At 50.1% G+C, this 12942-nt stretch overlaps 1 protein-coding gene across 8 annotated transcripts in view; it reads right to left on the reverse strand.

Moving 5' to 3' along the window:
• Positions 1-1753: 1753 nt before the first annotated feature.
• Positions 1754-12942, reverse strand: part of ARID1B (AT-rich interaction domain 1B) — a 415788-nt gene continuing 404599 nt past the window's right edge. For all 8 annotated transcript variants that reach the window (XM_080666163.1, XM_080666164.1, XM_080666158.1 and 5 more), the window contains 4 exons: positions 12281-12377; positions 10272-11055; positions 8401-8531; positions 1754-6303 (listed from right to left, as the gene is read on the reverse strand). In XM_080666163.1, the coding sequence (XP_080522289.1) occupies positions 4573-6303; positions 8401-8531; positions 10272-11055; positions 12281-12377 (2743 nt within the window). In that variant the 3' untranslated portion in view covers positions 1754-4572. The remainder of the gene's footprint in view (positions 6304-8400; positions 8532-10271; positions 11056-12280; positions 12378-12942) is intronic.

Below are 12942 nucleotides of genomic sequence, written 5' to 3' on the forward strand. Positions count from 1 at the left end.
ATTATAGATCATATTTAATCCTCACCAACCCTAAGGCAGGCATTACCCCCATATTACAGGTGAGGAAGCTGAGGTTCAGAGAAATTCAGAAACTTGCTGAAGGCTATGCGGACACGGACAGAGGGTTCCAGAACTTCAGCGAGGCTGTCTCTGTTTCAGTTTAAGGCGTAAGAATACACTGTGGATACGTACGCAGGGAGCGTGGTTTAGAAGTCAGGCAAGATCTGCGGCCAGGGCAGGTACTTCAAAGCTCGCAGTAGGTTTATAGGGTTTCAAAATAAAAGGGTTCCCCGGTTACTAAGTCAGGAAATGCTTGAAACACGGGCTTCTTTTCTGCAGGATTCCTCAGTCTTCAATGCTACCAAATGGGTTATCGATGGCCAAGAGAGCACGTAAGGCGATTGCTTTGTGAGATCTCCTATGCTTCTTAGAATTTACTTTGGAAAAAGCTGGGGTCAAACTTCCAACTCCCTAAAACCACATTCAGGACAAAGAAAAACCGAGTCTTGTAATTTTGGACACAGTTGATGGCCTTCCCCCAACTTCCCCTCGGGGTTTCCTGTATTTAAATCCCGAAGTTAACCTGCTAGGTTGACTGGCATTTGAAAGGACTGCAGGACTTGGTCACCACCAGACGCAGGACTGGAAGTCAGGGGCAGAGCATGAAGCCCCGTGACTGGAGATGGGCCTGTCATGTTATTGACTAAGGTCTCCGTGCAGTTTCAGTCAATTCCTGGATTTCCAAGGGCTTATCATGTAAGCTGGGATCCAGGGTCCTGTCTCTGTCTTCCCCTCCACTTAGAACACACAGCCCCTCACTTGAAGACGAGCAGGAAGGGACCCGAAGCCCCAGAGTCCACCTGTCAGGGTGGACGGGACCTCGGAGACTGTCCGTCCACACGGCTGAGCACACAGTCTCGCCACAGCCCGGGGTCTCCCTAGATGCCCTTGACTTCTCAGCCTAACCCTGACCCTAACCCTCTTCTCCCCACATCCAGGTTCACCTTCTTTCTTAGTCAACAAATTAATTATACTAGGTGTTCTCAACGCACGAACACTCTATCGGGAAGATTCGTTTATTTCTATAATTGACAGGAAAGACGAGAACGTAATTATAATGGGGTCTTTGTTCATTAACGATGCCTCAGCGCCTAGAACACAGCTTGGCACATAGTATGTGCTCAGTACATCTCTGCTGCATTAATACTGGGACATGCCAGTGGGCTGCAGACCACATGTGTCTATTTGGCGATTTAAAAAGTTCGTCTATGACGTTCCGGGGGGATGGGGGTGGGGGGGCGGGGGCAAGGAAGGGCCTCAGCTTTCCACACAGAAAAGTCAGTGAGAAGAAATGCGCTGTCTGGCTCACTTATAATACTTCCCTGCTTCCTTTAAGGTGAACATACGGGAACGGGAACCTGGGGTTTGATAGGACATGGAAGATTTCCAACTGTTTTTAAATGGATTGATTTCAGGGCAACGGTCACCTTTTCATGAAAGAGGCAGTTAGTAGCTTACATTGTGTCTTCAAGCTGCTCATCCCCCACCTTTAAAAAAATCACTGTTCTAACTTTTAAAAAACAGCTTAACTAGTTTTTGAATAGGCCACATTCACCAATAAAAACTGATTCTATGTCATTCTCAACCTCAAACAAAACATTTGAATAGTTTTTGAGAACATGCCACCCAATAATAGCTTTTATGTGACATTAAAAAAATTCACTCCAATACCAACAGACTCAACTTTATGGCACCATTCCAAAATACTAAACTTTCTTTGCACCTTTATTTTCATCTTTTTGTACACATTTGAAGTATGGGCATCCTGTGAATTTCTGAAAAGCCTCATAGGAAAAGAACAACAACTAGTTTTTAGGACAGAGAGTAACTCAGTTTGTAGGCAAGATGATCTCAGGCGGGCTGAGTCCTCCAGGGGCTGGTCGGCTTGACTCTGGGGCGAGAAAGTAGGAAGGATGCTAGTCTTCCTGGATTACTCTAGAGGTCACGGTCATGTCAGTATGCAGACACGTGTCGCTCAATGGTCGGACTCTAGGTACTGAGTACAACTCAGCCATGACAACAACAGTCTTCTGTAATGATTTTACTCTTTTGATGGACAAATGAATTGGGATACTAGACTTGGAAGTTTGTATACACCTTTTATTCATACTCTATAAGAGAGAAGTTCTAAGAATATTGAATCCCCTCTTACAAATCTCTGTATTTGAAGCTTGGAGCTCTAAAATCTGTTCTTAGCAAGCAGATGTATTTCAAGTAGATTATGAATGGGTTTTTAATTCACCACACGTTTGGCTGCTTGCTATGTAAGAAGACTAAGTGATGTGGGCGCTGATGGATGAGACTGCTTGCAGAAAAATTTTCCTTGTGACACTCGAGAGTCACGTCTCACTCGGATTAGAACTGTGAACTCTTGCCTAACTCTTCCCAGGGTGACCATGAGTGACGGCGCCCGGACCAGAGGCCTGGCAGAGGACTCGGAGTTTGGTATGCGGTGCCGGGAGGGTGTGTGAAGAGGTAGACTTAAGAGGGTGCCCACTGACAGCTTCATTCTGCAGCAGTTTCAGAGTGATGGCGACACAATAACAGTCAATGACCCAGGAAGGAAACGTTTAAATTAGAAACGACTAGTATTAAAAAGCTACTGTGCACCAGGTAGGAAGGAATATGAGAATATTAATATGCCCTGAAATAGAAATAATCACTTTGCACTATGTACACCACATACAATAGAACATATTCTTTTTAACATTGCACAATATAAATATTATACACGGTGGAGTAAACTAAATGCAAAATAACTCTGAGGCACACAGAAGAAACACGGAATAGGTTGAACTCTGGTTAAAATTAAGACGGGTTAGTAAAAGGCAGAGTCTCACTCAGGCCGGAGAGCTCTCGAGGCCTCGCCTCACGGGCCAGCAGCCACCGCCCATGTGCACTGAAAAGTCTCAGACCTCCATGGCGTTAGAGTTGATTGCTTCAAACAAAGGCTAATCAGCTAAATAATTTGAGAAAGTCAAACTGTTGCTCCCCACTCTAGTCGGTAACCCCTAAGGGTCCCTTCCGACCTCACGGTTTGGTGACGAGTGACTTGGTTAGTACACGGCTGTATTCCCCTCTGTCTTATAAATGACTGCGTAACCAGGAAACCACTTCAAGGAAACTAGAACAGTATTCAAGAACACCCATCACAGTGCTTAACAAGATTTAATGTACATTTATTCTTAACATGTGGAACATATAAAGATTTTATACTGAATAAATGATATTCATTAAGCCAGAGGAAAAGGAGGAATTTACATCAAGATTTTTTTCTTTTTTTTTTTTAAACTACATTATCTTGAAATACAAATGTGGATTCTCGTCACTGAAAAATCTTTGAAGTTGTATTTCTTCCTTTTATTTGTATTTTTCTCTTTTTTGTCTGTACTGGTGACCATTTTCTAAATCAATCCGTACGCAACCATTTCCACACCTTGATTCATGAAGCAAATGGTGATCAGCTGCTCTCCCGAAATAGAGCATGACTTTATACATACAGAAACTTGTACATTACCCTCTTTTTTTTTGTTTTTGTATTTTTTCTTTTTTTTTGGAGATATGGCCCTAATGAAAAAATATATAAAATAAAAATAAAAATTATTTAAAATCTACCATCACTTTGTAGTTACCACATCATGAAAAAGAAACTAAAAACTTTGTACTAAAAAAAAAAAAAGAAAAAAAAAGAAAAAAAATGAGGGTATGTTTAATGTACAACTTCTATATACATCACAGCCCATAGGCGGTAAAAAAAATATTTAAAAAATGATTAAAGGAATTGTGAAGAACTGTCATGTGGAAGGTCAAAGACAGACAGCAGACATGACGTAGTGGTGAGGAAGCAATTTCCGTTGATCGTTGTCAGGTACGTATTTTCAACCTTAACTTAAAAAACCCATTAGTATTGCTCCTAGCCTAAGGTAACCATTTTCCTGTGGAGAAACCAGTATCGTTCCTAGTCTGACTACTGACTGACACACCTCCTTGAGCCCCGAGACCTACCCTTCTAGCAGTTTCTATTGCACAGAGCTTTGGGCGATGGGACAGCTTTATTTCATTATCTGAAGGATAACACGCCTGGGACAGGGATGGGTTTTCACCGTTTTGCCTCAGTGTGGTGAAAATTTCCCATCTTAGCATCTTTTGCCACAACTTTTCTCTTTAAAGTCAATTTGCTTCCCAAAAAAATGCAATACAACATGGAAAAGAAAGAACATCAAAAAGAAAATCTGTGAAAAACAAAAAGTGACCTCTGAATGCACTGGACAGCAACTTTGGTTAAAAAAAAATTATAGAACCCAACAGATGTACTTATACACACAGACAGCAAATATTAATTTCATAACTGTTCGAATTAATTCTCTCTTTAATTCCCAATTGGTAAATATGAACGGGGCAGAGGAGCACACGTTTTCTTTTCCTTCTTCCTACGCTGGAGAAACAGAACAGAAAACAGCCGGGTGTACGGAGCCTCAGTCGTCACTCACACGTGCGGCCTCCTCACCGGGGTCATAACTGCCCGATCTGAAACAGAACGTCACAGATGACGGACGCCACCAGCGAGTTCAGCACGGCCGAGATGGAGATGTCCAGCAGCCGGCCCTCGTGCAGCAGGAACTCGGAGCGGTTCTCGTCCACGCGGGCCATGGCCAGCAGCGCCTTGGCCGCGCGGCACATCATGTCCACGCTGGGCGGCTCCAGCGGCGGCGGCTGCATGTGCATGAGGCTGTGCTGGCTCTGCTGGTACTGGGCCATGGTCACCCCATCCTCCAGGAAGCTTATCAAGTTCCCGATGCTCCCCTTCTGCACAGCGATGGCCCTCGCGGCCAGCGTGTCCCCTTGGGCCAGGTTCGATAAGAGCGCCATGGACATTTCTCGACAGACCGGGTTTTTGCGATCCCCCACGTACCTAACTAACGTAGCGTAGAACTTCTCCTGCCGACTGAACGGAGGCGTGGCCAGGATCAGGTCCACGTTATTGTCCTGGATGCTGAGTTTACAGAGGGTCTCCAGCACGAGTCTCTGCGGCGACAGCACGGAGTTGGGGCCCACCGTGGGGAAGGGGTCTTGCGCCTCCGCGGAGGGGCACACCATCCAGTGCAGCAAGCCGTCCAGGATGGGCAAGCAGATGCTCTCCGTGTACGCAGACAAGTCCAGCTGCCCGGAAATGTTGGCCAACGTGACCAGCGTGTTATCCCGTAAGACCTCGAGGCAGTCCCACCACCACTCGTCTTTGCTGCAGGCCACCCCCTTGTCCTCGTCCTCCTCCTTCTCGTAGGTCTGCGGCGCCCGCTTCCGCTCCGGGTGCTCGTGGTGCAGGAGGATGAGCTTCCCCAGGATCAGCACCAGGCCCGGGTGTTTGGACATCTCGGCGTCGTTGCCAGGCACGAAGGACAGGCTGCGGACGATGTTGGACACGCAGATGCAGCGCTTGGCCAGGGAGTCCTGCCAGTGCGCCACGGTGCAGAGCGGCGTCTCGTCGCGGCTGCGCGGCTCGTCCTCCAGCAGCTTGATGTTGCGGTGGCTCCGGGCCTGGTGGATGCCGAAGGGGAACTTGCCGCTGTCCGGCTGGGCTCCGGGGTTTGCGTCCTCCGGCAGCGCCCCTGGCCGCGCGGACAGGACGTCGTCGATGGTCGCAATGATGCTCTTCTCGGGCTGCTCCTCCAGCTCCCCCTTCCCCTCCAGCTCCTTCTTGGCGCCCGCGGCGCTCGGAGCGGGAGGCGGCCGCCTGCGCGGAGGGATCTCCATCTTGCTCTCGAAGTGCGTCTGGATGTGCTCCGTGGTGTCCCCGCCGCCCAGCTGCCAGTGCAGGAGCCCGCTGCTGAACTCCTGCACGCGGCCCAGCCTGTCGGAGCGGTCGACCACGAACAGGTTGTTCTTTTTGACGATCTTGATGGGCAGCTTGTCGAACTTGCTGGCTTGCCTGGGCTTCTCCTTTGGCTCGGCCACGGCGTCGGAGGGGCTCAAGGCCGCGCTGCCCTTCTCCTCCGCCTCGGCCTTTGCACCGTCTTCTTCCTCGGCCTCCTCCTCCTCCTCGTCCTCGTCCTCCTCCATGCATTCCGCAGCTTCCTCCTCTCTCCCACACTCGTCGGCCCAGGCCTGGCCCTCATCTTTCTTCACTGCGTTGTGGTCAAGTGCTTTTTGGCTGGGGTCTCCCACTTCGTATTCCATAAGAATTCCAAAAATGTCAATCAGGCATTTCCTAAAGTACTCGACTAAAAGTTCCAGAAATCCGGACAACTGCAGAGGAGGGGAGAGAGACCAAGAACAGGCTCAATGTCATGACATCGGCTAGGCCTGCGACCCAGGTAAGCCCTGCTAGCTAGCCATGGTCTGGGAGGACTCTCCCAGGATTCACTGCGTGTCTGGCTAGGCCCAAACTACTTACGGTTACTACTGTCTGCTGAAGTCCTATTATTAACTAAACCATGTTATTTGCCATGTTTCTTATGTCCTGCTTACTCTCCTGCACTATCGACATGAAAACTTACCTGTTTTCTTCGTTTTCCTAAGATTACCCTCCCCCGCACTCAAACACAACGCGTCCATTACTACAAGAGCGGGGAAGTGAGCCTGCTCTCCTGTTATTTTGGGAGACCCTGCCTGCCTGGGTTTTTACTGTTATCATCATCAAACTGGATGGTTATTTTTGTCTCAGGTGCCATAGGTCATGCTGATTTATTCTTTTCGAGAGATATTTTTAGTAACGTAGTAGCTCATAAGGCAGTACCAAGAAAAGCAAGATCCTCCCCAATTAGCACCCGCTCAGCTCCCCTCCCTGAGTCCCACTGGCATGCTTGGGGACAATAGAGCATCAGTAAGTAAGAAAGGGTTCTTCAGGGAAAATGTGTGCAAGGCACCACTTTCCTAGCTGCTGTCAGCTTCTGGTGTAGCGTGATTATTACGTAAGGAGACTCGGGGAGCAACCAGAAGGCACCGCCTCCAGGGCACAGGCAGGATTTCCCCAGCGCAGGTGTGGGGTACCCCCCACCCCCTTCTTGGAGCCAGACCTCCTTCCCGGGCAAGGGCAGGGAAGCGGCTAAAGCGGACCTGCCCGAAAGGTGGGCCCCACAGGAGCTCACCTCCCACAGGACACAGTGAATCACTCTAGCAAAGGACACACGTTTTAATACTTATTTTCAGTTGAAATGAACTTCATGTAACGTTTATGACCTTATTCATACCCTTCCTGTCACCTGAGAAACTGCCTTTCAGGGCTACAATGTGCACTTACATGAGGAGAGAGAGGGAGGTTCTGGTCCTATTTCAATAGAAGCAAGGAATTACGTTTGGGCTTTTTCACCAGAAGCAGAGAGTTGTTCACACACAGTAGGGAAAATACCCCTTTCTCATGTTTGTGTCTGAAGATTTCTTTAAAAGTCCGCAGCGAAGGGACCCTTGGGCGTTTCTGCTAACCCTCAGCTCCCTCGCTCTGCGAGCTGTTAGGCTGGAATCTCCTCTAAACCTAGCGCTGCGCAGAGGAGGGCTGTCAGCTCCGAGTCCTGGGCCTTTAAAGGAGGGTGTCACCAACCTGGAGGGGCGTGGCCAGGAGTTCATGCCTATTTCAGCTGAATGATGGGCACATGGGGACTCATTAAGCTGTCTTCTCTACTTGTATAGTCTGTGGACGTGGAGGGCTGGCTGTATGCGTTCATCTACACTGTTTTATATGGGGACTTGGGCGTCCGCGGACTTGGATATGGATATTCATGGGGGGGGGTGGGGGGAGTGTCCTGGAATCCAACCCTCATCCTGGAATCCAACCCCCATGGAAACTAAGGACCAACGTATGTATCTGGGGAGTCAAAGTTATATGCAGTTTTTTGATTGTGTGGGGGTATCTGTAACCCCTGCGTTGTTCAAGTGTCAACTGTGTACTGTATATCTTCTAAATACAAAATTTCTCTTTAATTTTCCATTTTAAAAAATTTTTCAGTTAAGAGAAAGGTGAGTCCCTTTGGAAAGAAGAGCGACACTCCATTGCAACCCACTGCATTCCCATCACCGACAACGGACATAACTCTATGTGGATCTGAGTTAATTCACATTGGGCTGCTAAGATTCATTCTAAACAGCAACTTAATTTACTGCTATCATGCAGCCCATGCACACACGCACGCACATGGTCACGGTGTTCTTAGGAGACACAGGTATGGGTAAAGTCACAGACAGACTGAAGTGAATTGGCATTCTGCACTGAGTTCTCGGGCAGCCACACACTGGCCGATGTCGGCGACAAAGAGGGCCAGACGCCGAGCGCCAGCGCTGGGGAAGCATCGAGCACCCCTTGGTTTCCGTGCTCTGCTTCGGTCCTCGGCTCCGCTGGTGCTGGCTCACCTGGGAGAGATTGAACGTAGCGACGGTGCTGTCATCATACAGGAGGATATTTATGGTGTCCAAAGCCCAAGTACTTTCAGCCAAGAGACCTGACTTCAGAGACATCATCACACGCCACGCCTCCGGGGTAACTAAGAGCGGGAAAGAACAGGATGTGATCAATATTAACGCCACGCAGGAAAGAGCAGGAAATAACAAAGAATCAGAGAAAAGAAATGGTGGTAAGGACTGGCTTTAAATGACTTCTGAGGGATTGTCCGACACGAGCACTTTCAGATTTGAAGCGAGGTGATGGCGGTACTAAGAAACTTCGGTCTTTAAGGCCATTTGCTTTGCTGGTTAAACAGGAGCCCACATGCCCCTTCAGAAGGCTGTTTCAGCACAGCCCCGCTTTTCCTTTTACCCCCTAACAGATGCATCAGTTTCAATAACTGAGTCAAACCAAACAATGCTACTTGTCATTGCTGCCTGCTCCGTTCACAACTGTCTCAACATGGGGTCTTTGGAAGGCTGGCAAGTACGCAGAATGTAACCAAACTGAGATCCCAACCAAAGTCCTGGCTTCCCCGTGCCGTCCTGTCTCTTCGCTCTGGCCCTCAGGACACGCTGTGGACAACACCAGCGCTTTGGTGGTCCAGATTTTTCAGGGGCTGAGCCTGAGCCGGGGGATGGGAAACTGAGAGCCGCACTTTTGTCCTCCCCACGCCTGTCACTGAGAAGACAGAGCCACGTGGTCAGACACACGCAGGCTCCGCCATGGCTGGCTAGGAAAAGAGGCCTCCTCTGTCGGTTTCAGGGGGGCCTCTCAGGAACCGTGAGGGCACGTGGTGTGGGTGGACCTGCCCAGCCAGAACTTGCCACAGCCACAGCCACAGCCACGCCAGGTGCCACAGCAGCCTCACGTCGGGACATATTAATTTTATCATAGAAAAAGCAAGCTTCCTTTTTAAAATGAGGAACATAAATTTCTCTAGACTACAGACAAATATTGGTATAACATGTACTAAGAAATTTCATATAAATTTAAATATTTATTTAAATGTGTGCACACAAACACACAAATACGTGTGCTTATTTTTACCTCTGTTTCCATATATAAAATGGTGCTCTGTGTCTGTATCTCTTGCTCACCTCCCGCACCCCTGGCTCTACAGGTCCTTCCAGTCCAATGAGTGGAACCATCCTTAACATTTTTCTAATCACTGAATATTGAATTCATGTCAAGTGATTTTGAGACTTTTGAAAAGAATCTTTTAGTATAATCAAGATCTTTAATTCCCTTCGCTGTACTGAAAGTGCTTAAAAACAAATGCAGAGAGACTTGTACTCCCAGACAGTGGCTGTCTCCTTCCTGTTCAGAAGGCCCCCAGCAGGACCAACGAGCCCATCAGTGATAACTGAAGCAGCCCCTGGCCGTGTCCAGCGCCCTCCCGATACCGGACCCACAGATGGCAATCCCCACCTTCCTACAAATCACCTTCAGGCTTCCGCTCTCCCAGGGAAACCCACCGCCCACCTCTGCCTTCAGGCCACGGCTGTTCTAAGCACGCAGCGCAGGGAGAAAGTGCTGGGTTTAGGTCAGATCTTTCGGCCCGAAGCTAGTCCACAGCCACTGGGAATCCCCTGTTGCTCACCGAGCCACCTCTCACAGCCCCACTGCCGTGGAAAACACGCTGTAATCTAGGCTTTCCCCTGGGGCTGCTTCAGTTCAGATCAGTGAATTACCACCAACTACTGCTCCTCTCTGAAACATGACCGTCTGTACCCATAGGCGTTCCACTCCTTTGAGATCAACAGGAAGAACATCTGAACTAAAATTTGAATTCTGGCCCCACGGGACTTCCCTCGGGAGCAGAGCCTGGGGTGCTTACCGATGTCCTTCGAGGTAATCTTCCGCCTCTGTTTCAAGACCGGCTGGGACGCTTCCACGGAGCCAGGAGGGAAGGTGATCTCCCTTCTGATCGGGGGCGGCTGGGGGGGTGGCCCCGTGACCTGGGGTGCGGGGACGGTGGGCATGACCTTCTGCATCTTCATAGAGGGGAGGAAGGGGGACTTGCTGGGGGACATGCGGCTCTCCAGGGCGCGCGGGAAGGAGGCAGGGCTGGGCGCTCGGGAGATGTGGTTTGGCAGTGACGGCGGCGTCTGGTAGGACGACTGAGGCGGGCGCGTGATGGGCTGCATGGAGGCCGAGGAGGACATGTAAGGCTGACGCTGGCTGACGTGAGAAGGCCACTGGCTCTCGTGATTTATCCTCTGGTCAGGGACCATCATGTCATCCGTGCGGCTCATGCCTGGGTAGGGGGGGGCCTGGGCGGGGCCGCCGGGGCCCTGCCTGCCCTGGTAGGGGTAAGGCATATCATTCCGAGCCGCCCACAGGCTCTGCTGCGGCCCTTCCCCGGAGGCCGGCTGCAGGGGGCCGCCCATCATTTGCGGGGGGATGCCGTGCGGCGGCATCTGCCCCGGGCCCTGCACCCTCTCTCTGCCGTAGGGGTACGCGTACTGGCCCTGCAGGGGCCTGCGCTCGGGCCCGGAGTAGGAGCTGCCGTACTGGTTGTACATCTCGGGCTGCGGGCTGCCGTACTGCACGTTGTACACGTCCCCCTCGTGGCGCTTGGCGGGAGGACCGTACATGCCGTCCATGTGGCGCTTGTAGTTCTGAAATTCACACAAAGGCAAGTCGCACTCACGTCCTTTTCCGAAATCACCACACACTCCCCTTATGCCAGAGTCATCACCTGGTGGACGGTCACTCCGAAGTGGGCCCGGGAAGCTCATGTAACTAAGGACTAACGATCTATGTCTCATTTCAGTGTTGCACACCCACCACTATGCCAGCACCCACGGACTTCCCATTTATGTCATTGCTTGGTGTGTGGGAACAGGGGCCTGGGGTGACGCTGAGGGGCCCAGCGGGTAGAAGGATATTCCGAGGGCCACCCTAAGAGCGCCCTGGGCTCAACAATTCCTTAGGCCTAACTCTACAGAAAAGCCTCCCCAGAGGATCTGGCTCCTCAGACTGGACCTGTGCACCCTGACACCCGACATTCCTTGGCCCGCACCCCAACTTCCAGCTTGTCCAGGTCAGACTTGCCCAGCCTGAGGACAGGCCTGGCGCAGCCCGTTCCTCAGCTCCTGGTCGGGTGGTGTCTCCTGATGGAGTGAGTGAGATGCTGACATGGGAACTGAACTTTCACCTCTTTGAAAACCGTTATGATCAGTTGGTTTAATAACACAGCCCACTGTAGATGCACGCGCCGGTAAAATTAAATACATGTTTAGCCCCCTATTTTACACACGATCTTAGGCCCTGGAGTGTGTGGAAGTTGCCTTCCTGTGCTGAAAGCCTGGCCTGACGGCCGTCCTCTGCACCCACAGCGCTGGCGAGCTGGTCCCTCACAGCTCAGCCTCTGGGCTGCAGGGCTGCGAGGACCAGCAAAACCAATCCAACTGTCAAGTGTAGTCAGTTAATATCTGCTCTTTAAAAAGCCAACCAACTTCCACTTTGTAGGTAATATTTTAGTTGTTTTTTCCTATATGTCCTCTTTAAAATATATTCACATATTTCTGGTCTAAAATGGCGTTTGATGTTTAAGTACACACAGACGTTTAAAATATACTTAAGCTGGGCTTGTTACTATTTACATGGGTGCCTGTCCTTCACTTCTTAAAACACATTATACTTGTTTTGGGATACCCTATATCAAGGGCTGTTTTTAACTTGCTGGCTTCCAAATCTGAGACTATGTTCTAGCACAAACAAATGACATCGTGATTGTTCGACAAATGCTAATCATTTGGTTATACTTGCTAGAACTCTCCGCAGTGACAGGAGTCTGCGTCCGAACCAGAAGGCACCAGGGCACGCCCACTCACCACTCACCGGCTGCTGCGGGTACAGGCCTGGCTGGTGTCCTCCGTACGGCGGCTGTCCTGAGGGTGGGCCTTGGCCCGGGTACTGCTGCCCGTAGGGTTCATGCCTGGAATGAGGCATTCAAAGAAAACTTCCTTTACAAAGGACCTCAGGCCATGGGAGAAAGGAACAGTCTATTTCCTGAAACTCTATACTCAGCAGCTTTTCTTCCCTCACTCGCACCTTCCAGCAGAGGCAGTCAGTCCGAGCAGCTGCAGATGAACTCTTGGCAAACGTATGGGAACACCCCTCCTGGGACCGCTGCCCATCTCCTGGGCAGCAGGTGTGAGGAGTCCCAGCTGGCGGGGGCACCCTCTGCCTTTGAGTCGAGGCCCCGTCCACCCATTGATGCCCTGGGGGTGCCATACAGGGTTGTGCTGTGGGTATACACGAGGGGAAGCAGCAGCACAGAGTCCAAGAGTCCAAGCAGAGGACTGGGACATGGACCTACAATAATGGAAACCAGTTCTACTTCTCCCCTTCTCATTGCGAAGAAGAAATGTTCATTTTTAAAGGTATACATCACAATTAATGCAAATGATATTGAGTTAGCTAATAACTGTATGGATGTTAGTGCTCAAAATTTCAAAGTCTACAATTATAAAAGGCTATAGAAAAGAATATCAGGAATT

This window comes from Plecotus auritus, assembly GCF_963455305.1.
Source record: "Plecotus auritus genome assembly, chromosome: 4".
Taxonomy (NCBI): Eukaryota; Metazoa; Chordata; class Mammalia; order Chiroptera; family Vespertilionidae; genus Plecotus; species Plecotus auritus.